The 25,574-nt window shown below is 42.8% G+C and overlaps 2 protein-coding genes across 2 annotated transcripts; one reads left to right on the top strand and one right to left on the bottom strand.

Annotated features, from left to right (window-relative positions):
* Positions 1-4,817: 4,817 nt before the first annotated feature.
* Positions 4,818-11,546, bottom strand: LOC147892315 (uncharacterized). The gene is made up of 6 exons (XM_087388599.1): positions 11,383-11,546; positions 6,544-7,466; positions 5,962-6,019; positions 5,787-5,870; positions 5,531-5,672; positions 4,818-5,366 (listed from the first exon to the last, which is right to left on the bottom strand). The coding sequence occupies exons 1-6, from the start codon at positions 11,544-11,546 to the stop codon at positions 5,022-5,024; spliced, it is 1,716 nt and encodes a 571-aa protein (XP_087244725.1). The 3' UTR covers positions 4,818-5,021.
* Positions 11,547-15,248: 3,702 nt separating this feature from the next.
* On the top strand, positions 15,249-16,848 carry LOC147892314 (7-deoxyloganetin glucosyltransferase-like). The gene is made up of 2 exons (XM_087388598.1): positions 15,249-15,753; positions 15,908-16,848. Exons 1-2 carry the CDS (start codon positions 15,249-15,251, stop codon positions 16,846-16,848), a joined length of 1,446 nt encoding a protein of 481 aa, XP_087244724.1.
* The last annotated feature ends 8,726 nt before the right edge of the window (positions 16,849-25,574 follow it).

Here is a 25,574-nt window from a genome sequence, read left to right as displayed (position 1 = left end):
AAAAGAGGAAGTAGAACAAAAATGTGGAGGGGAGAGAAGGGAATGGAAGGGGAGGAGATAGAATAAGGGGAGAGAAGGGAATGGAAGGGGAGGAGATAGAATAAGGGGAAATGGAAAAGTGGGGGGGAGAGAAGGGGAGGGAAGAAGATGGGCACGAGAATAGAAATATTAGGGAACGACGAAAAAGAGGATGGGATGGCAAGCCTGGGAAGAGTGGGGGGAATGATGAAAAATGGGTAAAGAGGGGGGGTTTTTGGAAAAGAGAGGGGAAAGATGAAAAATAGAGGAGCGGGGGAAGGGGAAAATAAGTGCAAAGGGAAGGGGATGGAAAATTGGGGGAAATTACACAAAATGAAAGAGAAAGAAGAAGGGGAGGGGAGGGGATCCCTTGCATGGTAGTGGAAGGGGAGATGCTAGATAGAAAGTGGGGGTGAAGGTGGAGAGGAGGTGGATGGATGAGAAGTGGAGGTGGAGAAGAGGTGGATAGGAAATGGAGGTGGAGGTGGAGGTGGTGGAGTTGGAGATGTGAACGAATAAATGGTCATGGTGACAAAGATGTGGATGGAAAGTGGAGGTGGCAATGGAGAGAGCTAGATGAAAATTGAAGGTGCACCGTACAAAAATGGCCGTGGTTTGAGATATTCAAAAAAGAGAGTTGGGTGTGCAAAAGTAAATAAGGAGTTGAGAATGGGATGGATGTTTAAAAGTTAATTTTTGTGACTAGTAGTTAATTTGCTTTATGTAATTTAAGGTAAATTTTTGTAATTTAGCAAGAAGCATTGCCATACTTCTTTGCCTCAAATGCGTTATCATGGATGGTTTTCATAGGGCATTCTTCTTCATGCAAGCAAAACGTGTGATCCATTTTCAATTTAGGCACTAACCTCCATGAAGATAACAATGCTAAATGGCTAGCACTTTTCTCTCATTTCCAAGTTCGAGGGGTTTGGTCTTCCATAGTTATGTTATAGCTCATTCTAGCATAGGTTTGCACAATTGTAGCAAAGATCCTCGTATCGTATTCCGATGAGAGGTATAGGCTAAAGCATGAAAGTAATTCTTGTATGCACTGAGGTGAAAAAGAAGTATTAATCACAAGGTTTGATGAATGTTCTCACCTACATAAGGGTTCAAGGGTTTAGGAAAGGATTATAGAGTTTAGAGGGTTTCAAAATCTAACTAGGGGTTAAAGGTTGAGAGAAAGTTGCAATGTTGAGGAGTAAGGAGCTAAGCTCCTTCACGGATTCATAGAATTAAGGATTGAGGAGTGAATAATGATGAGGAGAAGAACGCAAGAGAAGAATGGAGGAGCGAGGAGAGAGGAAGGAGGACAAAGGAAAAGGAGCAGAAAGAGGAGGAAGAGAGTAGGAGAGGGAAAAGAGAAAGGAGAAAAAGGGAAGAGGAAGAAGAAAGGGAGTAAAAGGAGAAAAGATGAGGAGGAAAGCATGCAAGAGTATGAGTTGCAAGGGTGAGCATGCTAGAACACATTGATAGTGTAAGGAAGCCTGAACACCAAGAAATCAAACACATGAATATAAAGGCGTTGAGGCCCAAGGAGTTGAATCTTCTTTCCATTGAGAGAGATTTATGCATGTCCATCTCTACATAAAGTGTATGAGATCATCTCTACACAATTTGTAAAGAATCTCGTGTAATCTTTACACTTTTTGTAAGAGACCTCAAGGGGTCTATAATTTTTATGGGGAACCTCAAAAGATCTATACATTTTGTATGAAACCTCAAAAGTATAGGATTTTAATATTTCTCTCTCTACCTTTTATCTCTCTCTAGATTATATGCAAGTATGAGCAAATCCATTCTAGAGAGAAATTTAGCTATCTGTACACTATTAGACCCATCAAATCTTTTCAAGATATTACAAGCAAAACTTTGTTACTACTCCACAAAACAATTTTTACATTTTTAACTTCTCTATCTGTACTTTTGGTATTTCAATCTCTATATCATGATTTTGCAAGTATGATCAAATCCTTTCTGAAGAGTATTTTATGGCTACCTCTACCCAATTAGATCCATCAAACCTTCTTTGAATATCAAGATATTACTAGCAAAGCTGTACCGTCATATTAATTGCTCTTGACTATGGTTTTTGATCCTTATTACCACAACATTAACAAAAGGAAACATTCAATTTTATATGTATTTGGCTATGCACTTGAGGATAACAAAGAGCTATAAAAGTTGTTAAACACCATGTTAATTTCTTAACTACAAGGCATGAAGACAAGGATCTAGAAACAACAAATTTGAACACAATGCATTTTGCAAAAACTCAATGTTTTATTTTTAAAAAACAAATATTCCTTTTTTTTAATAACACACAAGAATTGTATTGCGTTGGATTGATTATGTAATGTAAAAGACTCATAGAGCATAAATTTGAGAACCCAGATCTCATGAAACTACCACAAGATGTTGATTATCCCAAGAGTTGAATTCAAGGCTTAAGATTCAAGCATAAAGCCCATAATAAATAACGTTATGCCTCAATATGAACACTTTATCCCAACTATATGATATTTGTTGCTTGTGCACTTTAATAAGTCATGCACAAGCACTCAAAATCATGTCCTTGGGATGAAGTTTTTTCCACACATTCAGTTTGCTTGTATGCAAATCAAGAATTAGATTGTGTTGCCAAGGTTTTGGCTTGTTGACATAAGGATTCTCCACAACCCATGGCGTTTCTCATAAGAGCCACCAAGTATTGTAGTATTATATAGGGGTGCCCTCTTTGAAAAGGGCAAGCAATGATATTGTAAAGTTGTGTCATAGGCGCATGCAAGCACTACCCTTCAACGGCAACCAAGCAACCATCGAGTTAAAGAGCATGTCTTCAGTCATTCGGTGAAGCATGAGCAATCTACAATCGAGTGAAAGACATTAGAATTTGGGTAATGATCTTCAGCCTGGACATTCTCTCGTTTTCTTTTGACCCTAATGCTTAGCCTCTGGACGAAAGCACTGATTCTATAGGGAGAGATAAGGTTGCAGACCATTGAGGTCATCCTCCACCTTCTGGCGAGGAGTGTAAGGACATGATTGCGTAAAGTTTAGCGTCGAAATGAGCTAAGCAACATAGCATTGAATTAACATAGCATTGGTGGTTTGGATTTTAGGCACTCAATTGAAAGCAGTTCATAGCAGAAGGAAAATCAACGTAAGGCACTAAATCATACACAAGAAGGTCATAGCAACTGAATGCAAGGCATAGCAACTGAATGCAAGGTGTGCGGGTAGACATTATACTTTGCTTGCATGCTCAAGATAAACTTTGCTCAGCTTCAAGCAAGTTGAAAAACTGTTCATTTAATCTGCGCATCAACTCAACTAAAGCTATTTGACAAGTCAACTTTTAGGCAACTGAGTGAGCCAATTAGTTGGCTGCTTCCTCTAATCTTGGCAATAAAAGCTTTGCATCACCAACAAGAGTCTCCCTTTCTACTTGTAAACCAACCTCTCATTGTGTGTTCGATTGATGTAGCTCGAAGGGATTTGTCCAAGTAAAGAATTGGAAGACAAGTCCAGATCATTCAGTCAAGGAAGGACACCAATCCCCCACAGAATCACCCCTATTGTGATTATTCTGCAAATGCAGAGGATTTAAATACATGCAACTCCCGAGATCGGACCCTGTGAAATCGTTTTGGGGAAGGTCTAAACTTGTTTAGTTCATTTGCTTACAAACATGACACATCAACAACAATAGAGCCTGAGAACAAGTTGTTTCCAAGCTTGTGAGGGAGGCACACAGATTCACGCCTGACGGAAAATGGACTCGAAAGGCCTTCTCCTAGGCCATCTCCTAATAGCTTCAAACTGAGAACTTTGTTCACCATATCTTTCCAACATTGAACGCAGATGAAGCTGCGAGAAGATTGTTGCATGGACTCCAAGTAGTTTGAGAGTACTCGAGTGAGAACTAGTTCTATGGGTGGCACGTGTCGAATAACCCGAATTCAAAGGAAAAGTGAATTGATGCTGTAGCCCGCCCCTCGTAGGGGCAGTGCTAACAAATTGCGCGTCCTTACCAGCTCCACAAGTGCTTTCCTCTTTGCTTCCATCTCATACTGTCCTTCACCCACCATTTTCTAACAAGCTCCACCTCTTGGCCTTCCACCTTATTATGCTTATCCAATACTTCGAAGAGCAATGCTCTTGTCTGAAACGATAAGAAACTTGTGAGTAGGCTGACTCTTCTCCCAAAACATGACCTCCGAGTAGCCAAGAAGGAATTATCTTTCCTATTTTAGAATAATGCGTAGCTCAAGCTTCGACAGCCTTATTATCGAGAATAGCAATGAATCTTACTTTTCTTTCTATTAAACATGCTTCCACCAAGCAAATCACTGCTGGTATTTTCTGTGCAAGGCAAGATAATGTAATAGAAATACATGCGACCAACTGAGGATGACTCATTGAGTTTAGAACTCGTATTTATGCGGAATACGAATAAAATAGGACATCTTTCGCCTTTAGTCTCTATCAAGAGAATATTGGCCTTGGTTTATCGTTACTGAACCATGACGACTTTTTGTATTATAGCACAACAATTTGCAAAAGGAATTATTTTAAACTTGGTGCTGCTCAATGTATGGTAACATAAACGTATAAATCAAGCACATGGTCTGATTGGATTTTTTGTCACCAGAGCAAATAGTGATATTATTCATGAGAATCTCATGAAGGTTCTTATGGCCAGCATTCAGTAATCTCAAACCATGTCTGCAAGATCTTTTTTGCTCTGTGTATGTGCCAGTATGGTACTTGCTGCCTCCAGTCTGTCAGTGAAACACAGAGGGAAGTATCCCAAGTTCACATAATGACCTTTTTTGGGGACAAAGAAGAGACAAGCACATGATCTTCCCAAAAATGAAAAAGGAGGGGTCATGCTAATATATAAAGTGTTGTATACAACAGAAAGGCTTAAAGCCGCCTCTTCACAGTGAACTGAATTCGTAAGTACAAAAATAGTCGTTTTTCAACTTTCATCTTGGAGTTTAGACCCAATCACCATAAACCGAAGCAAAAGTTTGTATGTCATGTTTCTCACCGAGAGCTTCTACTGATATCCCATTTCTCATTGACTGTGGTGAATCGTTGCATTCATCATGCCTAAAGCATGTTACAAGGTGATCATTTACCATGCCGACTGCCTGCATAAAGGAATACATGATAGTGGGGCCAACAAACCTAAAGCCCCGCTTGATCAAGTCTCTGCTTATGAGCTCGGACTTCGGAGTTTTCACAGGGACTTGTTTGGGAAGACGGTAATTGCCCACAAGGGTCTTATTATTCACAAAGCCCCATAAATATCTATCAAAGGACCCAAACTCCTCTCTAATCTGACTCATCCAGACAAGAAGAATAGTCAATGACAATTTTACGCCCATGCCCCAGCGTGAAAGAGGCTATGTGAAATTCTGAACAAGTGTGAAATTAGAAATCTGGATTAAGACCCCGTAAAAAAAGATGATGTTGCAGGAATATAGCAAGAAGGTTATGGTACCTTCAAAACCTGAATTGCATTTTCAATCACACCGCGCAATTTTCCTTCATGCAGCATGATGCTGCTTTTGGCCGTCATAGACAATCGCCTTTTTTCGTCAAACTTAGCAACCACCGCAGGATCAAACCCAGCGAAAGCACTTCTGCAGAGGGCGAATATAACCTTTAATCAACAATATGCAATCACTGAAATTGGACGAGTATGCTTCTATAAAGTCTCAAATTTGACGGGCTTCTGGACGGCAAACAATGAGAACCTGTACATTTCCCGCCTCTCAAGAACTAAGGGCCACGACACGTCTGCTTGTGCACCAACCAGAACGAGCATCTCAAAGAGTCTCCTGAGATAATCAATGCCAAAAGGAAACGTCATTGAGTCTGCATTATTACGTCTCGATTGAGAAACTAACTCATGCTTGATACAAAATCTACCTGTCATCATGGACAGGAACGCCCCATTCGGTATCATGGTATGCAACATGAGCTGGTCCTGCACAACGTTGCCATTTACTTTACACATGAAATCCACATACGTTGCAACAGAAACCCATTTACAGCAGCTTGAAACGTTCAGGAGAGGGGAAACTCCAAGCAGCCATTGGAAATGTATTTCAGAACTCCTGAGGAGATCCTATTTAGCTTACAGAATTTTTTATAACGAGTTTTCTTGAACTGGCCAATATCACTGAGTATCTCAGCTCACAATAAACATATTCTATCGCTCGACAAGTAGGTTATGCCACTCCAAAAATATGCAAGGATGGACAACCAACCAATAAACCCCAGCCCTAAGTTCGGGGTCACAAATCTTACGAGGGTTTTGTGCAGCAGAGGTGTGAAGTTAAAGCGCAGCTGGAAGGGGTAGGACGGACAGAAAGCTCCCCATCAGAACGGAAACTTTGAAAAAATCGTTCTTCCCGAAGAGAAACCGAACAGGATTTCACGACAGGGTCGTGTGAGAGCAAGAAATGCTACGAAAGAAATTTTGAACGCTCAAAGAAACAGACCATTTACCGCTTTGAGACGTGATCCAGCCACAACGCTTCTTCGATTCTTGTACAGCAGCGAAGGGAGGCAGCCCATCCGGCACTATCCTGCCAATCTTCGGGCCGTTGAGCTGTTTTTGCCTCGATCTAGCTAAATTCTCACGCCTCTGTTGAGTGTTGTTCGTGCGAACTTGCTGAGCAGCTGGAGCCCCCCCAAGCTGTCTCGTGCAGCTTTTGTTCAACCTCGCGCTAGAAGCTTCACTGTTGCAGGCCCCAGAATTTGTCCTCCCAGAATGAACGACGACCTCCACCACATTGCCGTACATCGTCTCCACGCCAATACCACATTTCTCCGCCTGGGCGCTATGGGACTCTGCACTCTGCACAATGTCTTCCTCTCCACTTTTGCAAGCTGGCGAACCAGAAACGGTCTCAGGAAAGGACGAGGGAGCGGGGTGGTCTTGAAGCTTGGAAGGGGACAGCTTACGACCTCGCGGGAAGGGTGGCTTGAAAGGAGGATCTCTGGCAGCTACAATCTTAGAGAGGGGGGCGGAGGCTTTTTGTTGTAAGCTTCTCGTAATGTTTCCTGCGGGCCTCAAGAAGGGTCTAGCCTGTGTGTCGGGCGTGGTCCTTGAAGCTGCAGACATGGACTCTAACCTTGGCGTGGCCAGGAAAAGATCAAGGAAGAGACGGGTTACAGCACCAAGAATCCCTCGTCTTTTCAGAGACGATCGATCAGATATCTGTCGCAAATGCAAATGTACACAAGAAATGCGCGACTTGGGGTGGTGTTGGCTGGGCAGTCGTTCATTCAAACTTGTGCTGAAGCTGCAGCAGCAGGCATAACAAGAATGCTCTGTCTCTGGAAGGCCTGAGAAGCAGGAGCCATAGCCATAGCCATTGCGTAAGGGATGGGATGAATCGATCTCAGCGTGCAGCAGGGTTCCCCGCCTGATTCAAAGCTGAAAAGGATGATGAGGGCGATTGAGATGATGAGCAAGAAAGAAATTCGTATGTTTTATAGAGAAGGACGTCCACAAGCTTGAAAGGCTCCTCGGGATCGTTTGTACTCAGCAATTTTTGAATTTGAACCATTAGTTGTCAACCACGTGTCTCCATGTTGTTTAGCTTTCACCAAGACCATCAACCGCTCGGGTCCGCAGAAACGCCATCCCAACCGTTAGATCTAGAGCCACCCATGTTCGCCCATCTTCCATTGAATGCATCTGGGCTGTGGACTCGTCCATGATCCGTAGGCGGTGCCCATGGTGCTTTTGTGTAAACACCCTAAGATCTTTCCTATGCTTAATAGTGTCACACAAAAACCAACAAAAATGGAAAAAAACCTTCCTAAGTGGTGAGAAGAAGGTTATTTAAAAGAATAAAATCTTAGGGCAGTCTTCACTTTAAGGGTATTTAAAAAGATATACCTTGAAAATCAAGGTTAGATTAATAACCTGTGGATTACTCCTAAAGCTTATATTATTATTATTATATATTATTAATAAAATTTTAAACAAATTGGTCCATGTGGCTTGGATATAGCCCTTGATCAAGTGGATCAATCATCAGCGTTGGTTGCTCAGTAGATCTATGGTTCTAATATCTTATCCTTTAGGTCTCTTATCCGATTTCTCCACCTTCCAAAGTCCAAACTCCTCTTTCTCAAACTCTACTCGTGCTATCACATCTTGATTTTGTGTGCTCTATGCCTACTAGCCTCTGCTCTTCAAAGAAAGCCCCAACTTTCAAGGTTCAAAGTTTGTAGATTCGACTTCGCATTGCCAGTCGCTCGTGACTAAGGACTCAAGACTCAACACGGGTACTTTCACTTTTAAGTTGAGTCGTGACTTGAGTCTCGAGAGTTTTGAGAATTGGATTTAGGACTTGTCGTTCAATTGCACTACGCTCCATTCGGCCTCCAGGCCCCCACAATCACTGTCTAGTGTCCTTGAGGCTTGCAATCGTTTGTGCAATAGTTCAAGCTACTAGTAACTACAGCATGCTAATCGCCTAGCCAGAGCAAGGTAGACAATGGAGTCTAGACATGACGAGAAGGGAGGGTAGTTTCTGCACGTTGCCAATCACTCGAGTCCACGGAAGTTCCGTGGTGGTCCTTCAAAGTCATCAGTTTCTGTTTCTTCAATTCTTCTGCATCAGAGCATCTGATGATCTTGCACGCACCCTGCTTTCTCAAAAATTGGAACTTGCTTGCATTTCTAGTTTCCCATGATCCCATCAACTCGATGAATCACTGCTTCTTCTTACCTTCCATAGTTGTCCATGGATGCTTCACCCTTCTACCTACTAGCTACATCGCAAGTTTTCACCGAATCACCACGCCACTGCTTCCTTGCTCACCATTTACTGGTGGTGAAGCCGCCTCTGAAGAGGGACCAGGACCCTCACACAATCATAACTACACGATGGCTGCAGTTTGTGGTCCAACATAGAGTCCAACGTACTGACTGTTGTTTTGCCATCACCAACGCCTGGCTACTATTTTGCCATCGTCAACACCTGGCTATTGTTTTGCCATCGCAATGCCTTCGTAGTACCCAGCACCCCACAGACCCCAGTGCAGGAGGCCTCATGTCTGTCATTTTGCACAGCCCAAGACCCAGGTGCTATCCCTGGCATCTCTATCATCGTCTTCAACTACCTCACAGGTTCCGTGAAGGTGCTCCTGAGTCCCACGCCCCCTTGACCCCAATCTTCTTGCACGCCGCCCTTCCTACATGATCATCGTCAAGGGCAACTTGTTCTGTTTACACCATGAAAATGCTTCGTCTGTCATGGATGAACTACCCGCAACAAGATGCGCTTTATGGCCAAAAAGCCTGCATACATTCTGAATCTCCAACTGCGGTTGGTGTTGATGCAAAGCTGTGATTGCATTGTCCAAGTCTTGCGTGCCAATGAAAAATTGCTTGGGTGCTTCAGCTAGTTTTAAAAGAACCACCACATCACAAAAGACGAAATGAGGTGCTTGATTATGTGTGCGTTAGTATTTACGCTGTTATTTTTTACAATTTATGTCCATTTGTGCATACTGCCTAATTCGAAGATGAAAATCCCGCAACATTTGAGATGAATTTCATTCAATTGAGTATCCATTGTTTGTCAATTGTGGGCTTGGGACTTGGCATCATGTAGAGGAGGAGAGATTCTAGCTCAGGCACTCAACAAATTGTCAAAGCTTCCCGACCCTTGAGTTGCTTGGATTTTCCTTCTCTCAGGACTTGTCTCTTTTGAGCTTAAGCTAGATTGACATACTTCATATGAGTCGCATTCACAAAGTTCGATGGCTAAGTAGGCACCAAGTTGTTCACAAGGTTTGCGAATCACTAGAGGCATTACTAGTGTTTACAAGGATTGAGAATGCAATTTCGTTTGAAAAGATTTCCAAGTTTGAATTCATCCATCATCTTCATTTTATGGCGGATATCTTAGCGAGACTTGCGTTTCTAAGCAAAACTTTTCAACACAATTCTGTAGATGTTTCATCTGTAGTGAGTTGTGTTCAAGTGGAAATAGAAGCAATATAGAAAAAGAATTTATTCATGAGCGCGAAGTTGATTTGAATGCTTCAGTTGATGACTGCATGGGTTTCCCTATCATTCCTGTTGACAGATGGTGAACTCTATGCCCTTCGTTCATCAATTCAGGGTAATATGTATAGGTCCGTTAAATTGGGTAGGGAGATTGATGGACGTGATTTAGAGAGTGCTATTACGTTTTAGAAAAACTTTGCTTTCTCTATTATTGAAAGTTGAAAGAAAGATTTTCTGATAATGATATTTTAGGTTGCTTTAAGGCTTTGGCACCTGCTAGCTTTCCACCTGGGTTGGGATTTAGAGATTATGGAAATTTTGTAATCCAAAAGCTAGCATCATTTGCTCTACCTCTGCACCTCCTTCCCCGTGCCTCCCGGACCGCGCCCCAACTCCACCTCAACTCCGCTCCCCTTTCCCCCTCTCACATCCCTCCCTCCCTATCACCTCCACCCCCCCACCCCTCCTTCACCACTTCTCCCCTCACCCCCACCCCTCTTGATGGGGCCGCTGCGACCCCCCCCCCCCCAAAAAAAAGAAAAAAAGAAAGAAACCCTGACTGACTAACCTAGGGTTAATAAGTTAGTCGGGGTTAGGTTAGGTTAACCTAGGATTAGTTAAATGACTTGGATTAGGTTAGTAGCAAACCTAGGTTAGGTTAGCCTTCATTAGTTATAATCAAAGTGAGGTTAGTATTAACCTCGGTTAGGTTAACCTTAGTTAAGATTAATGAGAGTTAGGTTAGTTGTTGGTTCGGTTAGGTTAACTCAAAGAGGGTTAGTTAGCCTTAAGTTAGATTGGACTTAACTATAGTTAGTTCAACTAACTACAGTTAGTTAGCCCCAATTAGTTAGGTTGATTAAACTAAGCTAGTTATAGTAACTGAGTTAGTCTAACTAAGTCCTCTTCAAACTAAAGACCATTGACCCACACTTAAGGCCAAAGACCCCCCCCCCCCCCCCCCCCCAAAAGGCCTAATTTTGATCTAAATGTGACCCTCCATAACTCACTCATTTAGAGCCCAAATTGGACACTGTTTGAACCACGATTTCACACAAGAAAACACCACGCTATGAGGCATTTTTCCAACCCATTGGACACCATTTCAGCATCCCTAGCACTCGTCAATTTGCGCCTCCTTATGAGCTCCTTTTTGCACTAATTCGCTCATAAAATTTTGCTGCCGTGACCTCTGATTAACGAGCCATCTGCACTGGCACATTCCCACACTCACATGGGACAATCCTAGGCACATTCTTAACACGACGATCCCCAATACACTAATGCATATCTAACCCCCCTAACACACCTACATCACCACCCGGAATTGCGAAGGAGATACTTGATCCACCTTGTAATAGTTCTGCATGCAACTACGCTCTGGCCAACGACTCCGACCACCCTCTTCCTCGAATTCCCCCTTGAAATTCAGCCAATCCCTTTGACTCCTCCAAGTCACAACATGGCAGATCGCCATCGTAATGATGATGACATTGACTTGGAGGCAGATGGAGATAAGGCAGGCGGCCCCTCGGCAAACTCGATCTTCCCAATACAATGGTCGAGGCAATCCATCAAGATTCCTCTAGCATTTTGATGCCGCATGCCGAGCTGAAGGACGAGTTGGAGGAGATGAGGAGGAGATCAATCAAATGAAGCCAAGGTCACCTGGTTCCCCATGGCCTTAACTAATGAAGCCTATGAATGGTACCTAGACCTCCTAGTGGAAGAACAAGCCACATGGACCTGTTGCAAACCGAATTCAAGAGGAGGTTCCAAATGGAACGACTACAAAATGATCCCACCCAATTGAGCAAGCTTAAATAAGCTCAAAGGGAAGATGTACGCGAAGATGAAATGTTTAATTGCCAAATGTGACCCACGCCCCAATGATAAATACCTCTTAGCCTAATTCATTGCAGGCCTACGGAAGAAAATCCACAGTGACATGAAAAAAATTAGTAGTTATACGAAACATTTATTCTTGCTCATGCGGCAACCACCATTGACATTGAGGATGGCATGACTGACTTTGACACTAGCAATGATGATGGAAGATCTAGAGCTCGTGATAAAGCGCTCTAAAAAGGGAAAAGCCAAGTCCACTACAGAAACGTCTAATGAAGATTGCCCAGAGGCCATGACCATGAAGCTAAGAGAAGAAATATAGGCCATGGAACAAAGCTTCACATGTCTTAACTGCCACCTCATACTTTCCCAAGGCGAGAAAATGTATGGTGTCCACATTACATGGCCAATCACACAGCAAATAAAATGGGCATGACGAAAATAGTTGCATCTTTAACATGCGCAACAACCCGCCTCGACCTCAACAATACGAACTGCATTGCATAGGCAACACTTGCACAAGCACTCCCAGCTCTGAGGCTGAATCTTGTTCACGTCTGAACCCAAGTCCCATAATTACTCAGAAATCCAAATCCACGACCATATTCAAGAGCCTCAAATCCAGCTCCTCCGGAAGTTCCAACACAACAACCGCAAGCTGAGGACGTGGATTCACAATTCGATTATGAAGCTGAGCACCCAGTGTACTATGTGGAAGGAGCAAAAGGTTTAATCCATGTCTATGTCAATCAAGTTCAGCCCAACACATATCATGTGCCAATCAAGTGATAAGGTTGTAGAGAGAATCACCGGATCGCAAATCACCCTCATTGTGGTAGCCCTACTACTTTCCAACCACTCTATAGAGATTGTGGCATTGGCCATGCTTGTATGGATTGTCCCATGAAAACTAAGGTGCCACAACAAAATGAGGCTAAGCCTAACATCCCAATCAGCATTATTGGAGTGGTAATACCTAATGGAGTCACTCTACTCAAATATATCATTGATATCCACATTTAGACGTCTGATATACCATTTTAGTATCTTGGTGTTGGTTAGTATTAGAGTTTTGTGACTCAATTGGTAGTTTAATCCTTGATTTCAAGATAATTACACTCACGTTCACTCATATGCCACCCTTGTAATGTTAGCTATTGACTATTTTGGCATGAATTAATTGCACTCATTTTCACTCATATGCTACCCTTGTAAATTCACTTATTGAATAGTTTGGCATCGATTTGTACAGCTACATCAACCTTGTAAATTTTTAAGCTATTTCTCACATGCTATATATCTCATTACAAGTTAGATATTTTGCACATAATTGTTTTAGCATGGCCAATTCACATCTTTCTAGACTAAAATAGCAAGCTAGATGATAATAACTATGGTGAGTAGAAATTCAAGATTGTGAATATCTTCTAGCTAAGGACATTGCCATTAAGAAAGAGCTAAGACCTTAGCCTCTAGCAACAACTTCTACTACATTTACACCTAATCAACCTCAAGGAATTGCAAAGCAATAAACAAATTAGTTGAGAAGTTGTAGTTAGGATTGAGAGTTGATTCAATGTAAATAATATGTCAAGAACCATTCTATATTAGAGAATCAATTGAAAAATGCATCAAAACTAATTAGATTCAAAGACACGATCAAACTACGAAGTATATCGATAATTAGTTGACTTTAAGTTGTTAAGAGATCAAATGAAAAAGGTTAGTCTAGTTTGCTCTCAATAGTGTAGGGAAATATTATGATCAATTTGTGACTAGAATCACCAATAGAGATGCACCACCTTACTTATGCAAGAGCACATGAGAAGAGCACACACACTGATATAAAGAGTCATGATCATGCATTTTTAGCCAAAGGAAGACAATTCCATAGAGGAAGAGGAAATAATTTTGGTAGATTATTCAATAATCAAGCTAGAGGGAACACTTCTTATAGCCATGGGGGAGCCTTGGAAGATAGTCGCCACCTTCGTCAAGTTACCACAATCAACTTTGAGGCTCATAGAAGGTCATCAGGTTACAGGTATGAAAAAAAAGTATTATTGACTTAAGAAAGATGCAAATAACTATAAGGAATTTAAATTGCTTGACTAAACTTGATGTAAAGTAGGGATCAATGATTAGTTTAAAGGTTCATGCCTATCATAACATGGTATTTCTTACTATCTTATCCATTCTTAGTCACTCTATTGTAACATATTGGCAGTAGGGATTTTAAAAGATTTTATTCATTTGAATGGGATAAGAGATGTTGGGAGGTAGCAAGCTAAGGGTGTCCACTTCCGGACCACTTGCGGGGGAGTGTGACACCCCCTCGAGTGAAAATACAAAGGTTTTGCTTCGGTGTGAAATACCTCGATCGAGGTATCGTCTCCAATGAAATTGGCACATCTTGAGTAATTGGAAGTTTGCTTGGCAAGAAGCACAAAATGAACTTTAACTTTAAGAAGCAAACTAAACTAGGTAGTGCAAGAAGTGAGGCCACAAAAGTCTAGCTCCAAAGCCTCTCTCCTTAAAGCTAGATTGAGAAGTTAGAGCCCTTGTCTTGCCACCTCTATTCATTCAAGTTATCAATTATTCAAATTTGGTTTGCATATGGGATACATATATCCCCTAATGTATCCCCCTAACTATCACATGTAGATTTGTATTTTACGCCTTGTTTCATCGATGATGAGCCACACGTGTACCCACAGAGGGAGGCATATGCTTAAATGCATTTGGGAATGGAAGAGCTCATAAAGTTAGGTGTTAGAGATCTTACCCCTTCTTTCATTGATGATGAGCCACACGTATACCCACGCAGGAGGCATATGCTTAAATGCCTTTGGGAATGGAAGAGCTAATAAAGTTAGGTGTTAGAGATCTTACTCTGGCATGGACCGTTGTGGCATGGACCGTTTTGGACTCTCATAATGATTTTCTAATGATGGCTCATGTAAAGAGATATTTAGAAATATAATAATTTGAGAGAACATGCATAGTGGATTTGGAGTGCTAGGTATTAGTGTGATTGATGGAAGACAAGTCAACAAAGTCATTATACAAGAAAAATTAAGGGATATTGAAAGGAGCGCTTGAATAAAATTTATTGTAGGGACCAGTAGGGTGCACACTCACCCACGTGAAGGAAATGCACACAATGATAGTTATGAATCCATTAAATAAAAGATAGAATAGATGATGGGAAGCAAAAAGTCGTGCATGTCACATGGGAAGGGCGAGCTGCCACTGAAGAGAGTCTCGTCTGCTAAATAAGCTTATCCTTTGAGAGCTGAGTTTGAGCAGGAAGGAAACATTGAAGCTTAACATGGCGCAACCCCAGCACCAACCTCACGCAGTCATGTTTCCATTCCCTGCTCAGGGGCATATCACCCCCATGATGCAGCTCGCCATCAAGCTCCTCTCCTATGATTTCTGCATCACCTTCGTCAATACAGAATTCGATCACTTCCGCATGTTCGAGGGCGCCCCCCCTTTTCCTCCCAACGCCCGCATCCGCCTCCTGCACATCCCGGATGGCCTGCCCCCCAACCATGGCCGCTTGGACGAGGACATTGTCTCCTTTGGACAAGCTATCGACGCGCTACAGAGTCGCTTCGAGTTGTTCATGCAGGACGTGGTACTCGCCCATTCTCCTCCAGCTTTCTCCCCGGTTTCCTGCATCATTGCCGACGTGTACTGTCCTTGGATGCAAGAAGTCGCGAACAAATTCGACATCCCCAGAGTTGTACTTTGGACCACTCCTGTTCATGCAAATCTGATTTATTACCATCAGCCACTGCTCATGTCGGAAAACCTGATTCCTGTTAAAGGTATAGACGCTTAGTTTCATTTTGACACTTGTCGTTTTTAAATGCTTAGTACGTAATAGATCCCCCGGTCTCACTCGCTCTCCTAGATTTTGTCAACTCACTATGATTAAACTCGGAGTTCCACTCACAACTTACAAGTTTTCCATCGTTTCAGAGAAAGATAGTGGAGGGAAGATTGTGCAATGTGTGCCTGGAGTCATCCCAATTCGTGGATCAGATATGATCTCTTTTTTTCATGCGAATGACTACTTCTTCCAGTGGTGTTTGGATCGTGAGATGAAGCGCACGGATGAAGCAGCATGGAATCTGGGAAACAACGTTGGTGAACTGGAAAGAAGAGGTATAGAAGCATTTCAAAAGGATGTAACGTCCTTCCTTCCTATTGGTCCACTACTACCTCCCGCTTTTCTGGATGAGAACATCAAAGACGATCGGTCACAGCGTATATTTGCGAGGCCAAGCCTCTGGCCAGAAGATAGCTGGAGTTGGAAGACATGGCTAGACAGCCAACAGCCTTCCTCTGTTCTTTACATCTGTTTCGGGAGCATAGTTGTACTATCAGAGAAACAGTTGGAAGAGCTTGCGCTGGGATTGGAAGCAAGCGAGCAGCCGTTTCTGTGGGCGTTACGCGCAGAGGTGAAATCCTCGATTTTCCGTGAATTCGTAGACCGAACCAGAGGGCGCCGTGGGATGGTGGTGTGGTGGGCACCGCAGCTACAAATACTTTCCCATCGATCGGTGGCCGGGTTCTTGACACACTGCGGGTGGAATTCTGTGTTGGAGAGTGTGAGTGCAGGGGTGCCCCTTCTGGCGATGGCGGGGGGTTTTGCAGAGCAATGCATCAATGCAAGGTACGTAGTGGACGAATGGAAGGTGGGCAGCGAGCTAAGGAGCGAGAGGGCAGACGGATTGGTGCCACGGGAGAAGGTAGAAAGTGGCATTCGGGCTTTCATGGCCAAGTTTGGCGACCCAGAATTCATGCAGCACATGGTTGAGCTGAGGGCGTTGGCAAGAGGAGCTGCCTTGGATGGAGGCTCCTCCCACGCCAACTTCGAGACGTTCATCTCAGACATGCGACGCCGCTTGCCCACCTAGTTTTCTTCCTTTGCATAACGCTTGCACCTTAATTCTATTTTTCAAAAGAACATGGTGAGAATTTCACTGGGCATGCCAAACTCGAATGTATGAGTGGGTGAGCTGCTATTTGAGGGGGTTTTCTCAGGTAGTATTTGGGAGGAGGATGTAGGTGCTAAAGTGATCGGACCAATAGCAATGGTTTGTGCCTGAGAGTCTCGATTCGCTTTCGAAATTGGTCCAAATGTGGTCTAGAATGGACTGGTAAATCGTTGTTGGTTTGTTAATTATTTGGGTGCATGAAGCCTCTTCAAGAGTGTTTTTTAGGATATTCGATGTGCTTTCTATTTTTGTCCAATCGATGATAATGTCTCCAAGTATTACAATTGGATTGCTTGTGTTAATGCTAGGTAGAAGTTGCTCCAGGTTTCGTGTAAAGTGCTGGATTGGTGCTTTGGGCGGTTTGTACGTAGTTATTATTTGTATTGGCTCTATGTGGCATTCTGGAAGGTTGTAAGTATTAATTCGGTCCCGTTTTGTGTGATTGTGGTTTGTGCAATCAAGGTTTGTGTTGAGTTGTAAAGTACTGAATGCCCATGCCCGTCGTAGCCTGAAATTTTGCTAAAGTTGGGGAATGGAGAATTGCTTGATGGTTGTTTCCCTGTCTCTTGAAGGCATAAGATGTCAGCATCCATTATGCTTCTATTTTAAACTATGTCTTGATGGTGTGCGGTTAGTGATATTGTATTAACTTGATGATTATGTGTGTTTGTTTGTGTGTTTTAGATCTTTTTGTATGCATTCCCAGCTTGCGTTCGTTTGTAGGCGTTCGATCTCTTGTAGCATGTTGTTGTTCACTTTGACGTGTTCTTTTCTAGCTTGCTAAGGAGGAATAGGTTCTTTGGTGAGGAGACTCGTGAGAATGCTGTGTATGCCAAGCTATGAGTTCGTATTTTTTGTGGGTCGAATGCTACGCTTGCCATTGTTAATGCTTAAACCTATGTATTGTTTTAGCATTGGCTAGTTGGATTGGGAATTGCTTCCTCGTTATTAGATTTAAAGAATTCTTACCAAGTTGGAAGAGCTTGAAATTCTTTTGTGATTCAGAATATTGGTGTTCATGTCGAGTAGATTGTATTCTTGCATAGCTGTTTGTTTTTTGTATCATATTTTTGTGCCAACTTTGTTATTGTGGAAGTTAATCCATGCTATTAGTTGTTGATTTGTGAAGCTAAGGTATTCGAATGTGCCATTGGCTCCATTGACTAGGCCATCAGGGGTGTTTATATTTCTTGCGCAAAGTTCAACTATCATTGCTTTCTTCAAAGCTAGGGTTGTGTGTGAGCCTTGACAAGATATGAAGAGAAGAGAGGAGAAGAGTGGAGATGAGGAGAGAGGACACAACTAGAGAGCACACCAAAAATGACTAACTATACAATAGATTTAGTTGAAAATGTAGAATATATACAAATCCATTTAGGGTTAGGATAAGTGCATCTAACCCTTTCCTCTATAGCACTCTATATGTGTTAGTGCTATGCACATGTCATCACATGATGTTGAGCTTGGTCTCTTAACAGCTTCCCTCAAGATTAACATCATGAAGTAGGGCTTCGCTCAAGATGATCTCTTTACATTATGTAGAGCTTAACTTGATTTATTGGTAATTATTTGAATGATTTATCTAATTATAAATAATTATTTATAATAAATAAAGTCATAAAATACATGCATTTTAGTAGCACACCACATTTTTTTAGTATTTTGAATAATTAAGCAAATCCAATTTAGTGGAAGGTTAGTAGGCACATAAGGGTGTGTGGTTTAATCATCCAATCCCAAATCCAACATTTAGATTTAGGAAGATTGAAGTTTTATTTTTTCTTTTACTCCTTAGAGGATCAACAAAGAATATTAAAAATAAATCTAGTAATTCTCAAACATGACCAAACATTTCAAAAATGTCAATATTTTTAGTCCTCCACATGATGAATAAGAGGGAAAAATCTTGGTTAAATTTGAGTAAGGGAAACGTAGAATATGGCCTCCAAGAGTGAAGTCTCCCTTTTGTAGGGGAAAAAGGGCCACCCAAGCCTAATACCAAGATAAGGTAGGCTTGGTATTAGGCTTGGTGAGGTAGGCTAGGAGCATCACCGACCCTAGTGGCAAGCCATTGGAGTGTGCATCCTACCCATGTGGAAGGCTGAGTCATCTATTTTTGCCTTGTAACCATGCCATGTTGTTAGACCGCATGGTGCCATGTCATCAAGGAGATGTGACATCACTCCTTGCCATGCCACCTTAGATTGCCACACGTGCTGCCACATCAGCCACATGTGTCACCTCATCATTCCACATCATAGGGACTCTTGGAGCCATGTCATCACACCTTGCCACCTTGGCATACCTCGTCAACATTGCCACATCTCCAATCCCTCCACCTCAATTTGCCATGTCAATCTACCACCTCATGAATGCCAACTCATCATGCCACATCACATTTCCACATCATGGAAGAGACTCATATATTCCACACCGTATTGCCACATCATCACCATGCATGGTGCCACATCAGCCACATGTATACACATCATGATGATGGTGAGCCACATCATCAACATGCATGGTAAGTTATACATGCATGTGATTTCAGTGCGTGAGGCATAGAATACCTCGATCGAGGTTTATGACCACGATGTGCGTGAGGTAAGAATACCTCGATCGAGGTTTATGACCGCGATGTGCGTGAGGCATAGAATACCTCGATCGAGGTATATGACCACGATGTGCATAGAATACCTCGATCGAGGTTTTTGACCGAAGCATAGAATACCTCGATCGAGGTTTATGACCACGATCGAGGTATTTGGAGTAACCACAAAAATTAGTTTCAAAACAAAATCCAACGTAATTTAGTAGCTAATTATTTTCAATCTTAGCACCTTCTCCACCAATAATAATCAAGAGCAATCTAGTGGATGAGTAAGAGCAATCTAGTAGATGAGTTGAGGCTCTCTATAAGACACCATGTTTTGGTTCATTTCACCCATTCTTAGCCAATCTTGCCTCCCCATCACTTTGTCACACCTTCCATCCTACTTTTATTGAGAATGGGTTCTCAAAGTCGTAGAGCTAGTAGACGTGAAAGATGTAGGACCCCCCCCCCCAAATCTCATTGACGAGGAGTGCAAGTGGAAGGCACATGAGCACAAGAGAGCCTCTAGAGCTAGAGCTCGTGCTGCCACCACCGATCCACCTCCGCCTCTACATCCCACCTCCACCTCCACCCCCACCCCACCTCCATTGTCCCCCCCTCCACATCCTCATCTGCTCCCCTACCTCCAGCCTCCGCCCTTTCCCTAGCCACCTACATTTTACCCTCCACCTCTACCTCTTCCCCCTCCACCCTCCCCCTCCCCCTCCCCCCCTTCCCCTTGGCGCCTCCCTTCCCCCCTCCACCCTACCATCTTCCATTGATCCCCTTGCCCCACCTTGTAGCAGCAGTATTGCTTCAGAATGTGACTTGCCAAAGTCCACTATGCGTCGTCGTACTAGCAAGATCGTGCAGTCTTTTTTTAGTGACCTCGTGCCAGCTTCGCAGTCTGCTCTTCTCACATCCCTGATTGATCACCCTGACTTGGTAGAGTGTAGGAGGCTTGCTGGTCTTGGTGCATGTAGAGATAGGGTTGCATGTAGCGAGGTCCTTAGCAGTGTTCGACGTTCCTATGCTTCTATTAAGCATAGGAATTCCAGTGATGCCTTGGCAGCATGTCGTGCTATTATGGCTGCCATTAGTAGACCTCATATGATAGGCCATGTGCGTACCGCTTGACGTCTTCTTCAGATTGCACTGCGCATGTTTGCGAGCAGGCATGATTAGAAGGCAAAGTCTAGAGGATAGTGAGACTGATGCTCTTTGGGCTTCGAGTGGTCGTGCACCTCGCAGCGATCAGTTGTTGGATGATTCCACTAGGTCCTTCATACAATAGTTTTGGGAAGAGCAATGTAGAGCATCCCCAGTGTTCAAGAAGGCATTGTGGAAGAGGGTGTCACGCGGTGTGTACATTGAGTATGGTGCATTTTTTTGGAGTGTACCCAAACTGAGTTGTACACTCAGTTTGTAGAGGCGCACCTGGAGTTCAAGATTGGAAAGTTTATTTGAGCGATGCAGGCCATGGTTTGTGCGATGCTCTCAGGAGTGTGACACATGCTGTTGTCGCTACCATGTGGATTTTGGATTGATGTATGATGTATTCTGTTCCCTTGATGGTCATAGGAGAGTGGTTCCTACTAGTCCTCACGACTTCATTCATTCCATATTGTGTACACGAGATGGCGATGCTTTATTCCACTCCCTTGATTGTGTGGAAGGCGGGTGTACTTTGTGTGGTGACTTTGCTAGAGTGCCACGAGTTGGACTAGATACTTGTGACATGCAGATGGTTCATTGGCAGCAGTACGAGTATAGTACCCTGACTTTAGATAGTGGTGCACAGTTGAGGAAGTTGCAGCTTGTGGGGAAGGAGACACCACGTGTTGTGTTCATTGACAATTTTCGAGGGAAGCTATACCGCTACATACGCCACTCACACACTGCGAAGTGGGAGGATCATTAGTTCCGTGCATGTTTGAGGACATTTCCTATAGGGGTGGTTGTCTCAGTGGTGGACTTTGTGGAGAATTATACCTTTGCACCACAACATGAGATCCAATTGGAGTATTATTTCTTGGAACAGGTGACGTGTGATTGAGTTATTGGTTTTTTTATGGCCTCATTATATTGAATTATTTCAATAGTCATATTTTTTTTCAATGCCATATTATAGGTTGCTATATTTGTGCACATTAGCTATCATCATGCATAGGCTCATGTGGATGGCATTGATAGCACCATGGACTCATGCGTCATTGTGCGAGAGTATCACTTCTACATTAGTGATGATCGATTGCATGATGCCCATTTTGTGTAGCATTGCTTCACTTTGCATGATAGTTTCTTGAGGGATCATGGTGTCACATGGCAATGGCACTGGATCTGGTCAGACGGCTGTGGTGGTCAGTTCAAATCTGCTAGACAGTTTTATTGGTTTTGCAGATGGCGCCATGAGACAGGCATTCCAATCACATGGAGCTACTTCGAGACAGGCCACAGTAAGGGAGAGCACGATGGTGCAGGTGCTTGCATGAAGCATGCTTTGCGTCGATACCAGTTGCATCACAGTGCCAATCGCTTCAAAGATGCACATGATGTGGTGCGGTGGTGCAGCCAGCACTTATCCACTAGTGCTATGTCCTCCCTTTAGTTGCGTGACGATAGGGTGGTGAGCTGGTATTTTTGGTGCGTGGACATTGGGACTCTTGATCGGTCTAGGCCTTTTGATTGTCATTTAGTGTCTGGCACTCTTGATTTCCATTCCATCAAGAGCATAGGTGAGTCTCACACCGTGATCTTTTGTCGACAATTTGCATGTTTTTGCTCCACATGCATTGATGATGATTGGGGAGGGTGCTCCATGATACCATGGGCCGATCCATGGGCACGGCGAGTGCTTTCTCCCTTCCAGCCTTGGGAGGAGGTACATGATGATCAGGATGCGGGATTCAGTTCCTCTAGAGATTATGACTAGCTTACAGATATTTTGTGTATTGGTGATATCTTCGCGGTCATTGCTTCGGAGGGCAATGAGGAGGGTGTGGATTATTACTTGTTGCGATGCTCTATAGTGAAGAGTGTGCTGAATCAGGATATAGTGGATGGGCATGGGATGCACTTCAATGCTCATAGCATGATCATAGGTGGCCACTATTTTCAGTAGATACAGAGGCATGGTCGTTATATTGAGTTCCAAGAGTACATGGCGGGCGGATCAAGAGGCATACATGTATTCTCATCTTGTTGTTTACTTTGAGTCGTGTTCGCACTCGCAAGGCAACGTACTCCACGATGGCGCCTTGCAATGGAGGATCACGAGAGCATACTTACAACTATTAGCATGAGAGCCGATCCTGAGAAGTAGCACATTACATATCATAGTTTTGGGATCATCAGTTGATCAGATAGATTTTTTTGGGGTATCACTAGTTGATTACATATTTTTGTATTCGATATGTATAGGCTCATTGTGTGACTATACCATTGTAATTTTCATGGACTCATATTTTGTATTTCACTATGATGGTTTTATACACGTTCATATACATCATTGTATTAGATTCTATTTTCTACATGATGTCCGTTGTCTTCTCAATGGGATTTGTTGTTTTTGTAAAACGAAAAATTGTTTATTAGTAGTAATGTTGTAATTGTGTTTTGTGCTTTAGGACATTTTAAAAATGTGACTAAGAAAATTCACGCACGTACTAACCAAATACACATGTCGAATTATCTGTTGGGGATGAAACTTTGCTAGGTGGAGGTATAATGCGTACATTTTTACAATCCCTACTAGTGACTACACATGAAAAATGGTGCACGTACTAACCAAATACGCACATGGACTTATCTGTTGGGGATGAAACTTCGAACGGCTCTTAGACATTTCTCATTTGAAAATTTTTGGTTGCATTGCCTATGTCCATGTGCCAGATGAGTTGAGGTCCAAGTTGGATCCAAAAGCTGAGAAGTGCATCTTTATTGGTTATTCTCTGCAGCAGAAAGGGTATAGATGCTATAACCCTTCTACACGTAAGTTCACAGTGAGCAGAGGTGTTGTTTTTGATGAGATGAGCAGCTGGTATAAACCAATAAATGTGATGATTGATGTAGATGCACAAAATGGTAATGCTGCACAGAATTCAATGCAACAGTCACAAAATATCAGTGGACCTACAGTGTCCTCTAGCAGTGGTTCACATACTTCGCCATGGACAGGCAGATTGAGATCAGGAGAATCTCCTCAAAGCAATGCAGATAGTGGTACACAGGTATCACGAAAAGGAAAAGAGAAGGTAGATCAGCCCATGTTTGATGTGAATGCAGGTCACTCTTATGTGGATGGTGAATCCAGTGGCTCAGAACAGAGCATTGATGATGAGTTGGGTATTCCTTCTGTTGTTACACCTGGAGTAAGGAAGACTAGGGATATTTTGAGAGCACCTGGAAGTGAGCCTATTTTGCACAGGTCTACAAGGGTTAGGTATCCTGTGGATAGGCTGAAATATGATGGATTTACAGCCATTCACTATGCTCATATGGTCAAAGTGATACAGGAACCAGAACCCACTTCTTTTGAGCAAGCCATGGGAAATGAAAAATGGGATAAAGCCATGGATGAAGAAATGGATGCCTTGGAAGCAAATGCTACATGGGAATTGGTGCCTTTGCCTAAAGACAAGAATGCAATTGGCTGTAAGTGGGTTTATAAGATCAAGCACAATGCAGATGGTTCTGTGAATAGATACAAGGCAAGATTAGTTGTCAAGGGGTATGCACAGACATATGGCATTGATTATGAAGAAACTTTCAGTCCGGTTAGAAGGATGGCAACCGTAAGAGCAGCCATTGCTATGGCTACATCAAAGGGATGGTCTTTACATCAGATGGATGTAAAAAATGCCTTCTTGCATGGTGATTTGGAAGAAGAGGTCTTTATGGAGTAGCCACCAGGTTATGTTCATGCTCTTCATCTTGAGTTTGTTTGCAGGTTGAAGAAAGCCTTGTATGGCTTGAAGCAAGCACCTAGAGCATGGTCTGACAAGATAGGACCATATCTTGTCACTATTGGCTTTCAGATTTCCAAGGCAGATTTCTCACTCTATGTGAGAAAAACAGAGAAAGATATTATGCTGCTTGTCATTTATGTTGATGATTTGATCATCACAGGTGATAGTGATGAAGATATCCTTCATGTGAAAATGCTATTGAGGCAGAAGTGTGAGATGAAGGATTTAGGAGAGCTGCGTTATTTCTTGGGCATTGAGGTGATTAGATCACCAAGTGAGATACAGCTCTTGCAAAGGCAGTATGGATTGGACATGCTGTCCAAATATGGGATGACAGGCTGTAAGCCTATTTCAGTTCCTTTGGAGCAGAATGTGAAGTTGAGCACAGATGCAGGTGAGCTTTTGGAAGACCCTACTATGTACAGACGCATAGTAGAAAGTTTGATTTATATGACTATTACCAGGCCAGATCTAAGCTAAGTTTGTTGGATTGGTAAGTCAGTTTATGCAAGCTCCAAGGAAACCGCATTTGGATGTGGGTAGACGCATACTCAGGTATGTGCAGTCCACATTGCAGTATGGACTATTTTATGAGGCTGGGGTTCAGATACAATTGCATGGATACACTGATGCTGATTGGGCTGGCAGTATTTCTAATAGACGATCTACCAGTGGATATGTGTTCTCTTTTGGGAGTGCTGCAGTCACTTGGAGCAGCAAGAAACAGCCTATAGTTGCCTTGTCAAGCATAGAGGCTGAGTACAAGGGTGCAGCAATGGCTGCATGTGAGGTAGCTTGGTTGCATAAGCTACTTTATGATATGCATCAGTCTACAGATGGGCCAGTTGTCATTTATTATGACAACATGAGCAGTATACACTTGGCAAATAACCTAGTCTTTCATGCTAGAACAAAGCACATTGAGGTGCATTATCACTATGTGCGGGAGAAGGTTTTTCTAGGTCTTATTGATCTAGTTTATGTCAGCACAGAGGATCAGGTAGCTGACATATTCACGAAAGCATTGGGCACAGAGAAGCTGCGCAAGTTCAAAGACCTGCTTGGTGTGCACGAATTGGGATTGA

The sequence above is a fragment of the Dipteris shenzhenensis genome, chromosome 17 (genome assembly GCF_047967505.1).
Source record: "Dipteris shenzhenensis isolate YYH24624 ecotype China chromosome 17, Dip_SZ_1.0, whole genome shotgun sequence".
In the NCBI taxonomy this organism is placed as follows: Eukaryota; Viridiplantae; Streptophyta; class Polypodiopsida; order Gleicheniales; family Dipteridaceae; genus Dipteris; species Dipteris shenzhenensis.
The sequence above is the reverse complement of the archived record's forward strand: the minus strand, read 5'-3'. Positions and strand labels throughout refer to the sequence as shown.

Excerpts from the sequence above, each read along its gene's own strand:
- LOC147892315 (XM_087388599.1), bottom strand. The coding sequence starts at position 11,546 with ATGGCGATCTGCCATGTTGTGACTTGGAGGAGTCAAAGGGATTGGCTG. Across the intron at positions 6,020-6,543 it reads CTGGATCACGTCTCAAAGCG|GACCAGCTCATGTTGCATAC; the intron begins GTAAATGGTCTG and ends AACGTTGTGCAG. Across the intron at positions 5,367-5,530 it reads ATGCAATTCAGGTTTTGAAG|ATTAGAGAGGAGTTTGGGTC; the intron begins GTACCATAACCT and ends TGGATGAGTCAG.
- LOC147892314 (XM_087388598.1), top strand. The coding sequence starts at position 15,249 with ATGGCGCAACCCCAGCACCAACCTCACGCAGTCATGTTTCCATTCCCT. Across the intron at positions 15,754-15,907 it reads AAACCTGATTCCTGTTAAAG|AGAAAGATAGTGGAGGGAAG; the intron begins GTATAGACGCTT and ends CCATCGTTTCAG.